At 46.2% G+C, this 13248-nt stretch overlaps 1 protein-coding gene across 1 annotated transcript in view; it reads right to left on the bottom strand.

Moving 5' to 3' along the window:
- PAPPA (pappalysin 1) overlaps positions 1-9441 on the bottom strand; it is a 181112-nt gene extending 171671 nt beyond the window's left edge. Inside the window, exon 1 of the mRNA XM_063174550.1 lies at positions 8744-9441. Coding sequence (XP_063030620.1) covers positions 8744-9140 — 397 coding nt within the window. The 5' untranslated portion in view covers positions 9141-9441. The remainder of the gene's footprint in view (positions 1-8743) is intronic.
- Between the last annotated feature and the right edge of the window lie 3807 nt (positions 9442-13248).

The raw sequence follows: 13248 nt of genomic DNA, 5'->3' as shown, positions 1-13248 counted from the left end.
AGTCTGCAAAATAAAGGATACTGAAGCAAGAACCACAGACACGTCCAGGCTGTAGAGAAGTGCTGTGGAAAACTCTCTGAAATCACAGTCTTTGCCAGGTTCAGCCAAGCTCAGTGGTATTTATCATGATCTTGACCAGGTTTAGGATCAAGTCCATGCTTCCTGTGTAATCCAGCCCCATTCTGCCAAGGGATAATTGACCTCTATTCATATTTGTTAACTTTTAACTCTGATACACACTTTTAACTCTGATACACAATGTACCCTCACTTGGTGCTGCCAAGCTTATGGATGCTCAACAGTCCTCAAATTGTTCTGATCACTGTCAATGAGGATAGCAGAAAGCAAATTTCTGTTGTAAGAGATTTCATTCCTGTCCTCTTTTTACCTTGCCTTTTTGAGTTCTGCTCTGCTCCTGCTCAGAGTAAGAGTACTTTAACTTCATGGATGGCTTTGGGGAGAGTAAACTTTATAATAGGCACTAACATCAAATCAAAGCAGTTTACAAGATGTGCCACTTGTGTCAGGATATGTGGGGAAATAAACAAGCTGCTCCTCCTTGATCATTGGAGTTTAAATGCTCTATTGATCTGGGAAGAAAATCAAAGGGGCTTTGGAAATGGTGTGTGTGTGTGCATGCATGCTCACAGCAGAGAAAATGAAGAGAAATGTGGAGAGACAGAGAAAACAGCACAACAATCAAGTATTCATTCTCCACAGAAAGGTGAAATAAAGTCAAGAATCATATACAGATATCAACAACCCCCATGTTGGGAAATGGGCACAGAGCAATTGAAGGGTGAGGTCAGGGAAAAGGTACACCTTCATCTTCAGAAACCTCTTTATTGGGAAAACAAAGAACCAAAATGCACGGCACAGCAACTGTGCCCAGAACAATGCATGAAGCAAATACCCAGAATCCAGGCAATAGAAGAGTCCAGTATATTTTGCATTTATGAAATATGAAGATTAATCTATACTGCCCATGTAAACAGTACTAGATGGAAAATTTGGTAGCATCAAGAGAGGAGGGTAAATGAAGAAAAAGATTGTATTAGACTTGCTGATGCATTTGAGAGAAAAAAACATAGACGATTTTGATCAAACAAGTATTTTCTGATGCATTTTCTCAATCATGTGGAATATAAGATGTGAAGAAGTAAAAACACAATCAAGCATTCATTCCTACTACAACTGTAGGGATGTAGGAACTGCCACACAGGCTAAGAGCAGAGAAGGGTGGGAAATGTTTGATAAAATATTTTTCTCAGGAAAAGGGGAAATTAATCAAAACAGACTATCTGTGGGAAAGGATCAGTTTTGGCAAATATTCCAACTTAAAATTTCAATAGAAGTTTCGTAACTGTCAAAACACCTGATTCATTTTAACTCTCTGAAAATAACAAAGCTGATACCTTTTACCAGCCAATGTTTTTCTTTCTCATACTTAACAGTTTTCTCAACCAATGTTTTGGATTTTAGGTACTTAAGATGTTGTCGATCTGTCCTTCTCTTTTCCTGTCTTGCATTAAAATGGTGACTCCCAGTCTTAGCTAAAGAGCTTTGGTTTATAGTAGAGCACTGGGAAATCTTCTGTGGCCTGGGCTATATCAGAACTTACAAAGTGGATTTTCTGTGAATGTTTGGACTAATTATCTGCCGTTATATCCCTGACACTGCAGGGGACTGAATTTGGCAACCCAGGTGGTCCCTCCTCTGCTTCTGCTCCTGTAATTTCTACTGGGGAAAAGAAAAGAGGAGCTGAAAAAGCAACAGATAAAATTAGAAGCAAAAGTATTATATGGGAGCATTTCAGTTGACCCCAGTCATGGAAGGGTTTATTTTTGTTTTTTCAATATGTCTTTTTGAAAAAAGACACTATACTTTGGCTCTTTTTTTTTTTCTTCTGGCTCAGGCCAGCATGAAAACTCAATGTGAAAGCACTTGGTTAATCCTGTTGCCTTGAGAGCACCTAAACCCTGTTGGTTCTGCAACATTTTTCCATAAAATGTTTTGGGTTGGAAGGGACCTTTAAAAGTCGTCCCATCCCACCCCAGCCATGGCAGGGACACCTCCCACTATCCCAGGTGCTCCCAGCCCTGCCCAGCCTGGCCTTGGGCACTGCCAGGGATCCAGGGGCAGCCACAGCTGCTCTGGGCACCTGTGCCAGGGCCTGCCCACCCTCACAGGGAACAATTCCCAATTCCCAATGTCCCATCCATCCCTGCCCACTGGCAGTGGGAGCCATTCCCTGTGTCCTGTCCCTCCATCCCCTGTCCCCAGTCCCTCTCCATCTTTCCTGAAGCCCCTCCAGGCCCTGCCAGGCCACCCTGAGGTCCCCCCAAAGCCTCTCCTCTCCAGGTGCACAATCCCAGCTGTCCCAGCCTCTCCTCCCAGCAGAGCTGCTCCATCCCCTGATCCCCCTGGAGCCTCCTCTGGGTCTCTGCAGCAGCTCCAGCTCCTCCCTGTGCTGGGCCAGGGCTGGGGCAGCTCTGCAGGTGGGGTCTCACCTGGGCACAGGCACAGGGGCACAATTCCCCTGCCCTGCTGCCCAGACTCCCCTGACACACTCCAGGACAAAATTGGCTTTCTGGACTGCCAGGACACAAGACACTTTTGAGTTAAATGTACTCCTGGATGCATTGTGGCTTCACCTGTCTTATGACAGACCCCTGTCCTGGCAGAGTCAGATCCAGGCTCCAAGGAAGGCATTTCTGCACCAAACCTCCCTGCTCCCCTCAGCTGGCTGCCCACAAGCTGAGTCAGGCCCCAGTGACCAGTGAAGTGTCCACTGGCACTTGGATCCGTGCTGGGCAATGTGCTCAGCCAAGGGCCTCTCCCACCCTTGGCAAAGGTGAGTGCACTCAAAGACCATGGAGCTGCCTCAGCAAACACCTGGGTCAGCTGTGCAAGCTGAGACCTGTCCTGTTCAGCCCTGGAAAGTGGCTCCTACCTGTGTGGAGGGTCTGGGTTAGGGTTCCCAGGGAGCCAGTGTCACAGACATCTTTTATGAAAAATCATTTCCTTAGGATTTTTCCTCCTGAGAAGCTGAAAGGCCTCAGGAACAAAATGTAAGCAATGGTTATCTGCTGCTGTGGAATGCAACAGGTGCATCTGTGATTGGTCTCATGTGGTTGTTTCTAATTAATGGCCAATCACAGTCAGCTAGTTCAGACTCTCTGTCTGGGCCACAAGCCTTTGTTATCATTCTTTCTTTTTCTATTCTTAGCCAGCCTTCTGATGAAATCCTTTCTTCTATTCTTTTAGTACAGTTTTAATATAATATATATCATAAAATAATAAATCAAGCCTTCTGAAACATGGAGTCAGATCCTCGTCTCTTCCCTCATCCTCAGACCCCTGTGAACATGGTCACAGAGCCAGCATCAGTGAACCCCTCTGGCATTTGGGGTTTCAGCTCATCCCTCCCCGTGCCACGAGTGCCTGGGGCTGACAGGGGCCACCTGTGCCCAGTGCAGCCCCAGCCCCAGCACCCCTTGGCCACCTCCAACCCCTCCTGGCACGGTGGGGTGGGAGTGGGGCCTGCAGAGCAGCTCCAGCCCGATTCCCAGGCTGCCCCAACCCCGCCCAGGGCTGGCTGTGGCCATGGCTTCGCGTGCCAAGGCTCTCCAAGGGCTTCCCCTCGCCGTGAGCAGCGAGCCCGCCCTGCACAGCTCTGCTCTGTGCTCCTCCAGACATCCCCAGCAGTCCCTGAGGACAGCCCTGCTCCTGCTCTCTCTCCAAACACCATCCTCGCCTCTTGCTTGCTGCCTCACGCGAGTTGTTCCGACTGAAACAGCCTGGCTTGAAATAAATCAGGCTGAAATGAAGCTCGGAGAGGCAAACTCAGCCCGGGACACAACCCTGTGCCTACAGGAGACGGCCATACGTCATTTAGGAATCTAAATTTGCCACCCTTCACACACAGAGTCAAATTGTCCTCACTGTTTTATTACCATTTAATTAATTAGAGCAGCCTATGTGTAAGTGCTTTAAGGGAAAAAAAAAAAAAAAACAAAAACCCAGCTTTCTTCTAACTGAGCTGTTCTGAGTCTAGAGTGTAGCTGGTCAAAAGAATGAGACCAGATTAAATTGGAAATGTTATAGAAAGAAAAACCAGTTTCTGATTTTTGTCTCAGCTTCCACAGGCTGAAGGAAATATGCTGTTCAAATGCAAATATTTAGCAAATGACAAGCTGTGAGGGTATTTTGTTCAGTGACCTATGAGTCAAGCCATGTCCAGATCCATAGTCATGAAGTGGATAATCATTTGAACCCATCCATGGGGAAGCCAAACCCACACAGCTTCCCCCACCCTTCAGGATGGTGTTTTAGAGATTTGTCACCTTGCAGGAACATCTGTGCAGGTGTTCCAGCTCCTGCCACTCCACTCTCCCCACCATGGCCAGCACCCTGGGACCTTGCACATGCCAGCACTCATTAAACAACAGAACTACAAGTTTTATATTTGACTGCTCCTTCATTGCAGTTCTTCATTACAGAACACAACTAGAAAGTTCCTACAATTGAGAGACAGGCTGTTGAAAATGCCACATGATCTACCTGCCTATCGTTTTAATTGTGAAACTCTGAATAAAATCTCTTTGAAAACATCCTCAAGTTCCCAGCACACCCAGCACGAGGATCAGCTCTGGAGATAGGACCCAGCTCACCAATTCTACCTGAAGTGCATCAAACCAGTATCATAGTCCAAAACTTCAGAAAGAAACAACTCTCCAAAACAAACATGTATTCTTTAACTCTGTAGAGAGACTAGACCTATGCAGTATCAATTACATATCTTTATAATTGCTTAATTATCGGACCTGACATGGATGTTTCTCAGTCCTTTACATGCAAAAGCTGTGGCTTTTAGTGAGCTCCACCATGCTGATTTTGGCTCTTCTTTCCCTTTGGATTCTGCTGCAGTTTTATGTTCGTCAAGGACTGAAGTTGGGAAAACACAGGCACTCCCTTACATATAAAGCCTTATTAAGTTGGGATCATGCTCCCTGTTGGCAGGCTGAGGAATAGAGAGACAGAGGGGAATGAAACCAAGAAGTGGGGGAAATAAACAACAAAACAAAAACAAAACAAAAACAAACAAACAAACAAAAAAACCCAAAAAAACTTTCACTCTTCAGAGCAGGCACGCCTTCTTACTCCGACCATTCATCCCGCTCCTCTCAGCTCCCAGCCAGTAAAGAAAGAGTCAACATCTCTCTCCTGTGAAAACACGAACCACCCCAGAGCCCAGAAAACACCCTAAAACACCCTGACAGGGACTCGGGAGCATCGCCTTCCTTAGGCTGGGCTTGAGTTTCCACAGTGCAACCCAAACACCTTTGATTCCAACAGCAGCAAGGTCAGCAGCGCTTTGATGCCCCTCATTCCTTATGGTGTGTGTGTGCATTACCCAAGCCAGCACAGCCCCTCCTTAACCCTTTCGTGCCCCAGCGGGGGAAGGTGCCGGGAGCCGCGGAGTGGCTCCGTGCGCACATGGGAGTGTTTACAGAGGGATGCGCTGGGTGCGCACAACCCAGCGGGGTTTGTGCGAGAACTCTGTGACCCGGGAGGGATGGAGGGATGGAAGGAAGGATGGAGGGATGGAGGGTGAGTACGCAGGAGCCGGGAGCCGCTCCGGGAGCCGCTTCGAGGAGCACAGCCCAGCCCCGACAGGGCTCCTGAGCTTTTGCGTAACGCAGATCAATGGGTCACACTTGCAGTTTCCCAACAGCTTTGCCTCTGACAAATGCCAGAGCAGATAGCAGCGGAGTCAAGCAGGGCGGCAATAACATCGCTGCCAAGCAGCGTGAAAATTGGCAGAGCCTGGCACCAGGGCTGCCTCTCATCAGACACAGGGCATGGCCCGGCACAATGACGAACCCACTTAACAGCGCTGTAAAATTAGCCATTTATGAAAACAAATTGAATGCTGCAGCAGAGGGTGACGTAAGGAGAGTTGGCTCCAGACAGAAACTCCTGTAGCCTGGATTAGCAGAAGAACTCCGTTATGTCAGGGCTCAGGCACAGGAGCTGATAACAACTCGGGTCCTGCATGGGATTTTTAACAGGCACCACAGGTTTCCCCGATAGGCTCCTGTACATTTGTAGTAATTTCTTATATGCCAGCAGAGAGTGGTGCAAGGGGAGCAGAGCAGAAAGTAGGGGGCAGAAACTAGAGGAAAACACAAGAGCAACTCCAAAAAAGAGGTGTATTCCAGTCAATCCCACCCCTCCCCTCAGATCTGTACAGCCACACAGCTCCCCACTTTGCCACTGGGACAAAAGTTGGGGAGAAATTCACTTCTGGCACTGCCAGCAAATGTGCCCCAGTCCCTTCCCCTCCAAACACCCGGATGGGCTCTTGATTTCAGTGGGGTCCTACAGATGCAAATGCAACAGCAGAACTGAGCTCCTCAGTCTGTCACATCCCAAAACAGTGAGAATGTGAAAGCCAAGAGTTTTGGCAGCCAGAACCCTTGATTTCCTCATTGAGGGAAGCGTAATCTCTCCCTAAGCTTGCTGCAGGTCTGGGAGGCTGTGGTGTGCAGAGGATACTCCAAGTGAGTTCCTCTTGGACCTCTTCCAGGTGTTTACACACAGAGCCAAACCTGGCTCCTCTTCAAGAGTGCTTGCGAGGGGGGCAGGGGGAGCTTAAAAATAAAATAAAAAATCACAAAGTCCTCCCGAGCTGAGCTGAAGCTCCACGGTGCAAAACTGGGGCATTTCTCTTCATTTTTCACAGTAGAATGTTATTTCCATGCATAAAATGGGTCAAGTGTTTTATACAGGCAACAACCTAACCTCCCCCATCCAATTAAAGTATTTTACTACAAATGATCTTTGTGTGTGTTTGTCTAGGTTCCCTGTCGTGAGAATTAGAGATACTTGCACCAAAGACAGACACGGGGTCCTAGGTGTTGGATTAAGCACGTTAAAAAATACCCTGACCCTGTTTGAGATCTGCGTAAACCCCAGTTCTGCTTTTCCTAACTTGAAAGGGAAGCACTTTGAGCCCTGGGGTTTAAGTTAGGGTTGGGAACCAGAAGAGCAGAGTGTGAGAAAGCCAGGGGGGAATAAATCAAGGAATAACGTGGTTCACCTATGAAATCACTGCTCTGGAGGCACACGGGACCAGCCCATGCCCGGCACCTCCTGCCCACCCCGGCAGCCCCGCACAAGCGGCGTCTCCCTCCTCGCGAGCGAGCGGAGAAAGTTAGGGAAAAGCACGGCTGACTTCATCTCGGTTTTTTTTTTTTTTTTTGGGTTTTTTTTTTTGTTTGTTTGTTTGTTTTTTTTTTGTTTTTTTTTTTTTGTTTTGTTTTTGCTTTCTTTAGGACAAAGCAACTTTCCTGCGAGGCGGCAGCGGCGGCGGTCGGGGATGGTGGCAGGGGACAGCGGGGACAGCGAGCGGGGCTGGCGGGGCAGCGGCACAGGCAGCGCTGCCTCCTGCGAGCAACCGGCTCCGCTTAAAGGGAAAGGGGAAATCCTCGCTGTCTCTTTAAGGCATCCTAGGACATGGAAACCTTGTGCTTTCAGGGAATCTCCTTGCCAGAAGAACTGTAAAACATGTCTTCCCCCCCGCCCCCCCAAGTACCCGTTTCTCTTTCTGACTTGTTTCCTTTCTTTTTTTTTTTTTTTTTTTTTTTTTTTAAGGGCATTTCCATTTTCTATGACTTCCTTCAGAGCAAAGATGGATGTGGCGACATTTATAAGGGTTTGTAACCCTCCGAAAAGTATCCGATTTCACGACAACTTCGCTGCACTTTATCACTAAAGCGAGGAAAGGGCGGGAGGTAGAGGGAGGGAGGGGGAGAGGGAACGAACGCGGGGAGAGGGACCCAAATTCAGGATGGGCTCATAAAATTTAAATAAGAAAAGTGCAATGCTCCTTGTTATTGTCCAGCTCAGACGGCTTAGACTGGTAGCTGCTTTGAGTACTAAATGATTTTATAGGGCTGTTTGACCTTAGAATCATTGATGTTACACTTGCCATTTCTAAGGGGAGACAAAAATACTCCACACATCCTCTAGCTGCAGTGCGAGTCCCAGCCGTAGCTGAGTGTCGAGGGGTTGGGAACTTTATAAACTCATTTGATTCATTTGAGGTTTCACAATAGCCAAAAAGTTCCTTTATAGCTTTTTGGAAACCACACGCTAACACTGCATCTAAAGAGCGAACAGCGGAGTACACTAAAAAGCCAATAAAACCAAGGAAATCGTAGGGGGACCTTAGATATGCGTTTCTTTGCAGCCACACACCAGTCACATACATTTCTTCCCATACATACAAACAAGCCACTTTCAAACGCTCTACTTACAGATTTCCAACCTGAAAAATCAGACAAAACCCCACCGTGAGAGCTGCCTCTTCTACCTGCACCTCACTCCGCGCACCCAGCGAGACAGAAACCACCCCGGGGCACTGCCATTTCCCCTATGCAAAAGTTTACATAACTTTTCCTGCGAGCCTATACTTCCAGCCGGTCCGCAGAGCTCCGGGATCTCCCGGAATATGTGGCGGGGCGAAGGCGAGCCCGGCGCGCTGGCAGAGGCGCTGCCATCCATCCATCCATCCATCCATCCATGCATCCATGCACGCATCCATCCATCCCCCGTGTGCCGCGGGGCACTCCCGCGGGGCTGGGTGTGCACAGCCCGCTCCCGGACACACGCACGCCTCCAGCCGGCTCCCGGCACCGAGCGGGGATGCTGCAGCCACAGGCACGGCCAGACCTACCTGCAATGACAGCCGGAGATCTCTGTCCGCCCTCGGCTTTCAGCCACACTTGCAAAGTGAAGGCATCTCGGGGCAGCTCCACGTCTGCCTTGAGCCGCAGCTGATCACCTTGGCCACTGAAATAGAGCGCCCTGCTCGGGGTAAGGGACTCCTCGTCGTCCTTTACCTCCCGCTGTTGCCTCCTGCGGGGGACATGCCCGGGCTCCAGCCCAGCAGTGGAGCGCCTTCCTCGGGCTAACCTGGTGGCACAGGTGCCCGGGGCAGTGTGGAGGAGCTGGCGGCTGTGCCTGGTGTCCCTTCGTGCCCTGCGGGAGCGCTCGTCCATCCCACATTCGGGTCCACTGGCTAGGGCTGTACAGAGAAGCGCAAGAGGCAGCAGCAAACTCCAGAGCTGCATTTCCAATCTTCCCCCCCCTTCTCCCCTGCAAATCCTCCCGATCTGCCAGCTTTGGGCTCCTCCTTGCCTTGACTTTCTTCTCTTGTTCACCCTTCTTGGTATTTGCTCTTTTTATAACCCTTCTCAGTTGCTTTTTCTTTTCTTTTTTTCTTTTTTTCTTTCTTTCTTTTTCCTGCTTATAGATTTTTTTTCTCCTTAAAACAAATAAAAATCAAATAAATCAAAACTCCTTCTTGGTTGAAATGTATTTCTCTGTTCTTCCTTCTCTATCTGTCTTCTTCTCCTCTATTCCTCCACAGCTGGAACTCCTCTCTCTCTTCTTTTCTCTGCTGAATTTTCTTCCCTTTATTTTTTTTTTCTTCTTAAAAAAAACCACATACACACACACTCACACACACTCAAAACAAAACAAAAAACCAAAACAACCCCCCAGCTTTCTCCAAGACTCAGACCCACTGATTTCCCTCCCCCCAAAAGATGCTCTAATCTATTTATTTTTTTGGCCTCCTTTATAACATAAGCCACAACCCCCTCCTTTCCCCCAACCTCCCCCCCTCCCTTCTTCTCCACAAAATGAAAGAAAAGAGAAAAAGCCCCTCAGAAGATGAGTAAACAAGAATATGCTAATCTACTCTAGGGTGCTCCACCTTCCCAATTGAATGATTCCCATTAAAACTGCAGGGATCATGACTAATCAATCAGCTTGAAGGAGCAGATAGCTCCAGAGGTTCAAACACTTTTGCTGTTTTCCTTTTTCCCCCTTCTTTTCCTCTCTTCCTCTCTTTCCCCCTATCACTTCCCCCCCCTTATTTATTTTTTAAAGAAGACAATCAAGATGAATGGATCAATGTGACAAAAATCCTGCACCCCCCTTTTTGCAATCTCCCCAGCTTTCTTTCTCAGTCCAGTCCAAAACACACATTCCTATTTTTTTTTTCTTGGCAAAGGAGAAAGCTATTTCTCCTCTCAGACTCCCCGTTGCACTTTGCTGGTAAACCTTATGCTCCTCTGCAGCACATAAAGAGTCTTGAAACTTGAGTCTCAGATATTTTTTTTTTAATTGCTTTCTTTCTTTCTCTCTTTTCCACTCTCTCTCTCTCTCTCTCTCTCTCTTTTTTTCTAATTCCTTCTTTTCCTCTTATTATTTTCTCAAAGTTATGCAATCAGCCAGGCTCCCCCTTTTGTGGTCCCCCTCAGTGCAGTTGTGTGCAGCTAATCCAAATGTTGCATCAAAGGTCCCCATCGAATCATCAGGAGCTAAAAGGAGAGAAGCTTTTTGAAGAGCATTTGCCTTCCAGAAGCTGTAGCAACAGAGTAGGACTTGGCTTTTGAGTGCTCCAAAGACTCCTGGGTTATTTTTTTGGAAATAATAATTAAAAAAAAAAAAATCAATCATTCATTTTATTGGTGGATTGAATCAAAAAAATCCTCTTTGAATATTGCTAATTTTCAGCCTAAGGAATTCAGCTCCTCTGGTTTCCTTGGCTTGGTTGTAGCCACAGGTAAGCTCCTGGCTGCTTGCTGGTTTGTAGATCTCTGTTTCTGAGCTGGGACGTTTCTTTTTCTTTTTTTTTCTTTTTTTTTTTTTTTTTTTAATATTTTTTTTTCACTCTTGAAAGATCTCAAAAGCTCCCCCTGATGGCAACAAAAAGGATTTTTCTAAGTCCTTAGTCAGTGGAAATGACTTGGCAGTGGCGCTCACAGAGCGTCGGGGCCAGTGCTCTCCTCTGAAGAAATCCAGTAAAACCAAGTTAAAAAATCACACCAAACCCGGTCACAAACCACTCACATCATCATCTTCTTCCCTCTTTAAATTGATGATTGTCACATCTTACTTTCCCTATATATTTTCAACAGGAATCATTAAACAGTTTTCCTGGAACTGGCATCTCTCTGCTTCTGCAGGCAACCCTGTTAGCATTGCTTAGTTCTGACAACTTCCACTTAAAATATACATCATAACGGTAGTGAAAATCAATTTTTCCAATGGAAAGGGTTGTTGCATGATCACAAGCCTTCCAAAAAAAAGTTCTTTTTAAGTTTCTTGCTAATTTGAGCACTCCATGATACATAATTGGCATTTTCAGTGGTGCTGGGTTTATCCACAAAGTCCCACCAGAAGTCAAACACATGCACAACCTTAGAGCCCCTCTCTATTCTCCTGCCCATCCCTCCACCACAGCTCTTCCTACAAAAAAAGACAAAATACTGAGAGCATCTACAAAGTTTATAATACAAGACCTCCAAGCCATTAAGCCTCTCAACAGCTGAGAGGAAATGTTTAACTGGGAAATAAACGGTACAAACTCCTATAAATGTCCTGAAGAACTCTCAGGGATATGAAAAAGGCACTTCTCTCTCTGTGCCTGTTTGGCAGAAGCAATTTAAGATCTGAGCTAAGTGCTGCACTGCACTGCTCTAACTTAGCTCATAGAGGACACTGCAAATCAACCAAAAAAATCCAAAAAAGTTTAAAGTGAACCTGTTCAACTTCAGCAAGAGCTAAAGCAGGAGGAATCCTGCTGCCAGGACACTGCTTCCTCCACATGACAACTCCTCTGAGGGCCCTGGGAACTCTGCACATGTCCAGGCTGGGAGGGCAGGCTCTTAAAATAATGCTGGTTCCACTTTTTCCAGGAGAAAAAGCTAATTCTGTGAAATCGTGGTGTTCATTAGGGACATCACGATTTGGCTGAAATCATCAAGGAAATTTACTGAAACACTTCAATTCGATAGCACTGCATCATTTAATTTTGGACATACTTGACCTTCTATCTCTTACAAAAGGGTTTCACTGTGACCAAATCACACTTCAATGCATCAGCCTGCAGCTCCAGTGACAAATTCTGGGATATTCTTGCTGCAGAGGAAAAGCCCAGAGCTCTGCTTCCTGTACTTATGGAAGACAGAAAAAAAGTATGGAAAGATGGGATTTACCTCTAGCCCACAAATTACATCTTCAATCAGTTTTATTCCAAAGACATAGTGAAAGCATAGAGAAAATGTAATATATAAACTCTAGATGTGATAGAAAATGAAGTGGAAGAGATTTGATTTTAGGAATAGTGAGTAAATCTTGGATTCCTTAAGTGTGTGGGTCAGATCTAACTTCCCTGACCAGATGAAATTCTCCCCTGCACAGATGGACATTTATTCTCTGCTTAAGCCAGTGCTTAAATGATGTACAGACCTGGCAGAGAGGTTCCTGCCCAAGGAGAATAATCTTACTGCTGCACTTGAGTGCAATATCCTCCTCAGGAAAGGGAGAGGGAGATTGTCTTGCATCTAGAGGTATTTTCATGAGAAAAAGGCAAAAAAAAAAAAAAAAAAAAAAAGCATCTAACCCTAGTTACTCACATAGAGAGAAGTATTAGAATAGATATTTATGACACTATGCCAAAAAATAGCATTGAGCTAAATGCTGTATGCAGTCATTATAAGGAGAAATACTCAGCAGGAATCTTAGCTGAAGCTGCCAATAACTCCCAGGTTCAAGACTGGAGCTGAGTGAATAAATCATAACAAATAATGGTTTTGTCAAATTTCGACTTTTTTTCCCTCCTATTTGCAAGTAGACTGCGAAACCTCTCAAATATGTTTGAAATTACATGGCCATTTCTTCCTTGTCGTTAGTATTTCTCCAAGGCCAATTAGCACACAATTTGCTGTAATGTACACATTTTCACATTTGTTCTGTGTTAATTGGGCAAGGAAGTCACACAGCATTATTTTTGGCTCCCCGGGGGGTCAGGTTTAATCACTCATGATACAGTAAAATTACTAATTTTACATACGATGGGAGTTTCCATGCTTGAAACTCTCCTTGTGAAAAGCGGCGCTGGCTCTTCAAATTACTCACACGAAGGTCAATTAAAAACAATATTTCTTGAAAGTTGAGCTGAAAAGTCTGCCAGATACAACTGAATTGAGGCCCTACTATTCTGGGTAAGTATTTGTGCATATTTGTCCTCTCCATGCACAACTCCATCAATCACAGCAGAGGTTTCACAGTCTTTACCCCTCACCGATATCCCAATCAAGTCTCTCCCAACTTGGCTTGGGTTAAGGATGGCTGGAACACAATCCAACAGCTACTCTGCTCAGAATC

This window comes from Melospiza melodia, chromosome 22, assembly GCF_035770615.1.
Source record: "Melospiza melodia melodia isolate bMelMel2 chromosome 22, bMelMel2.pri, whole genome shotgun sequence".
NCBI lineage: Eukaryota > Metazoa > Chordata > Aves > Passeriformes > Passerellidae > Melospiza > Melospiza melodia.
This window is presented reverse-complemented; position numbering and strand designations above follow the sequence as displayed.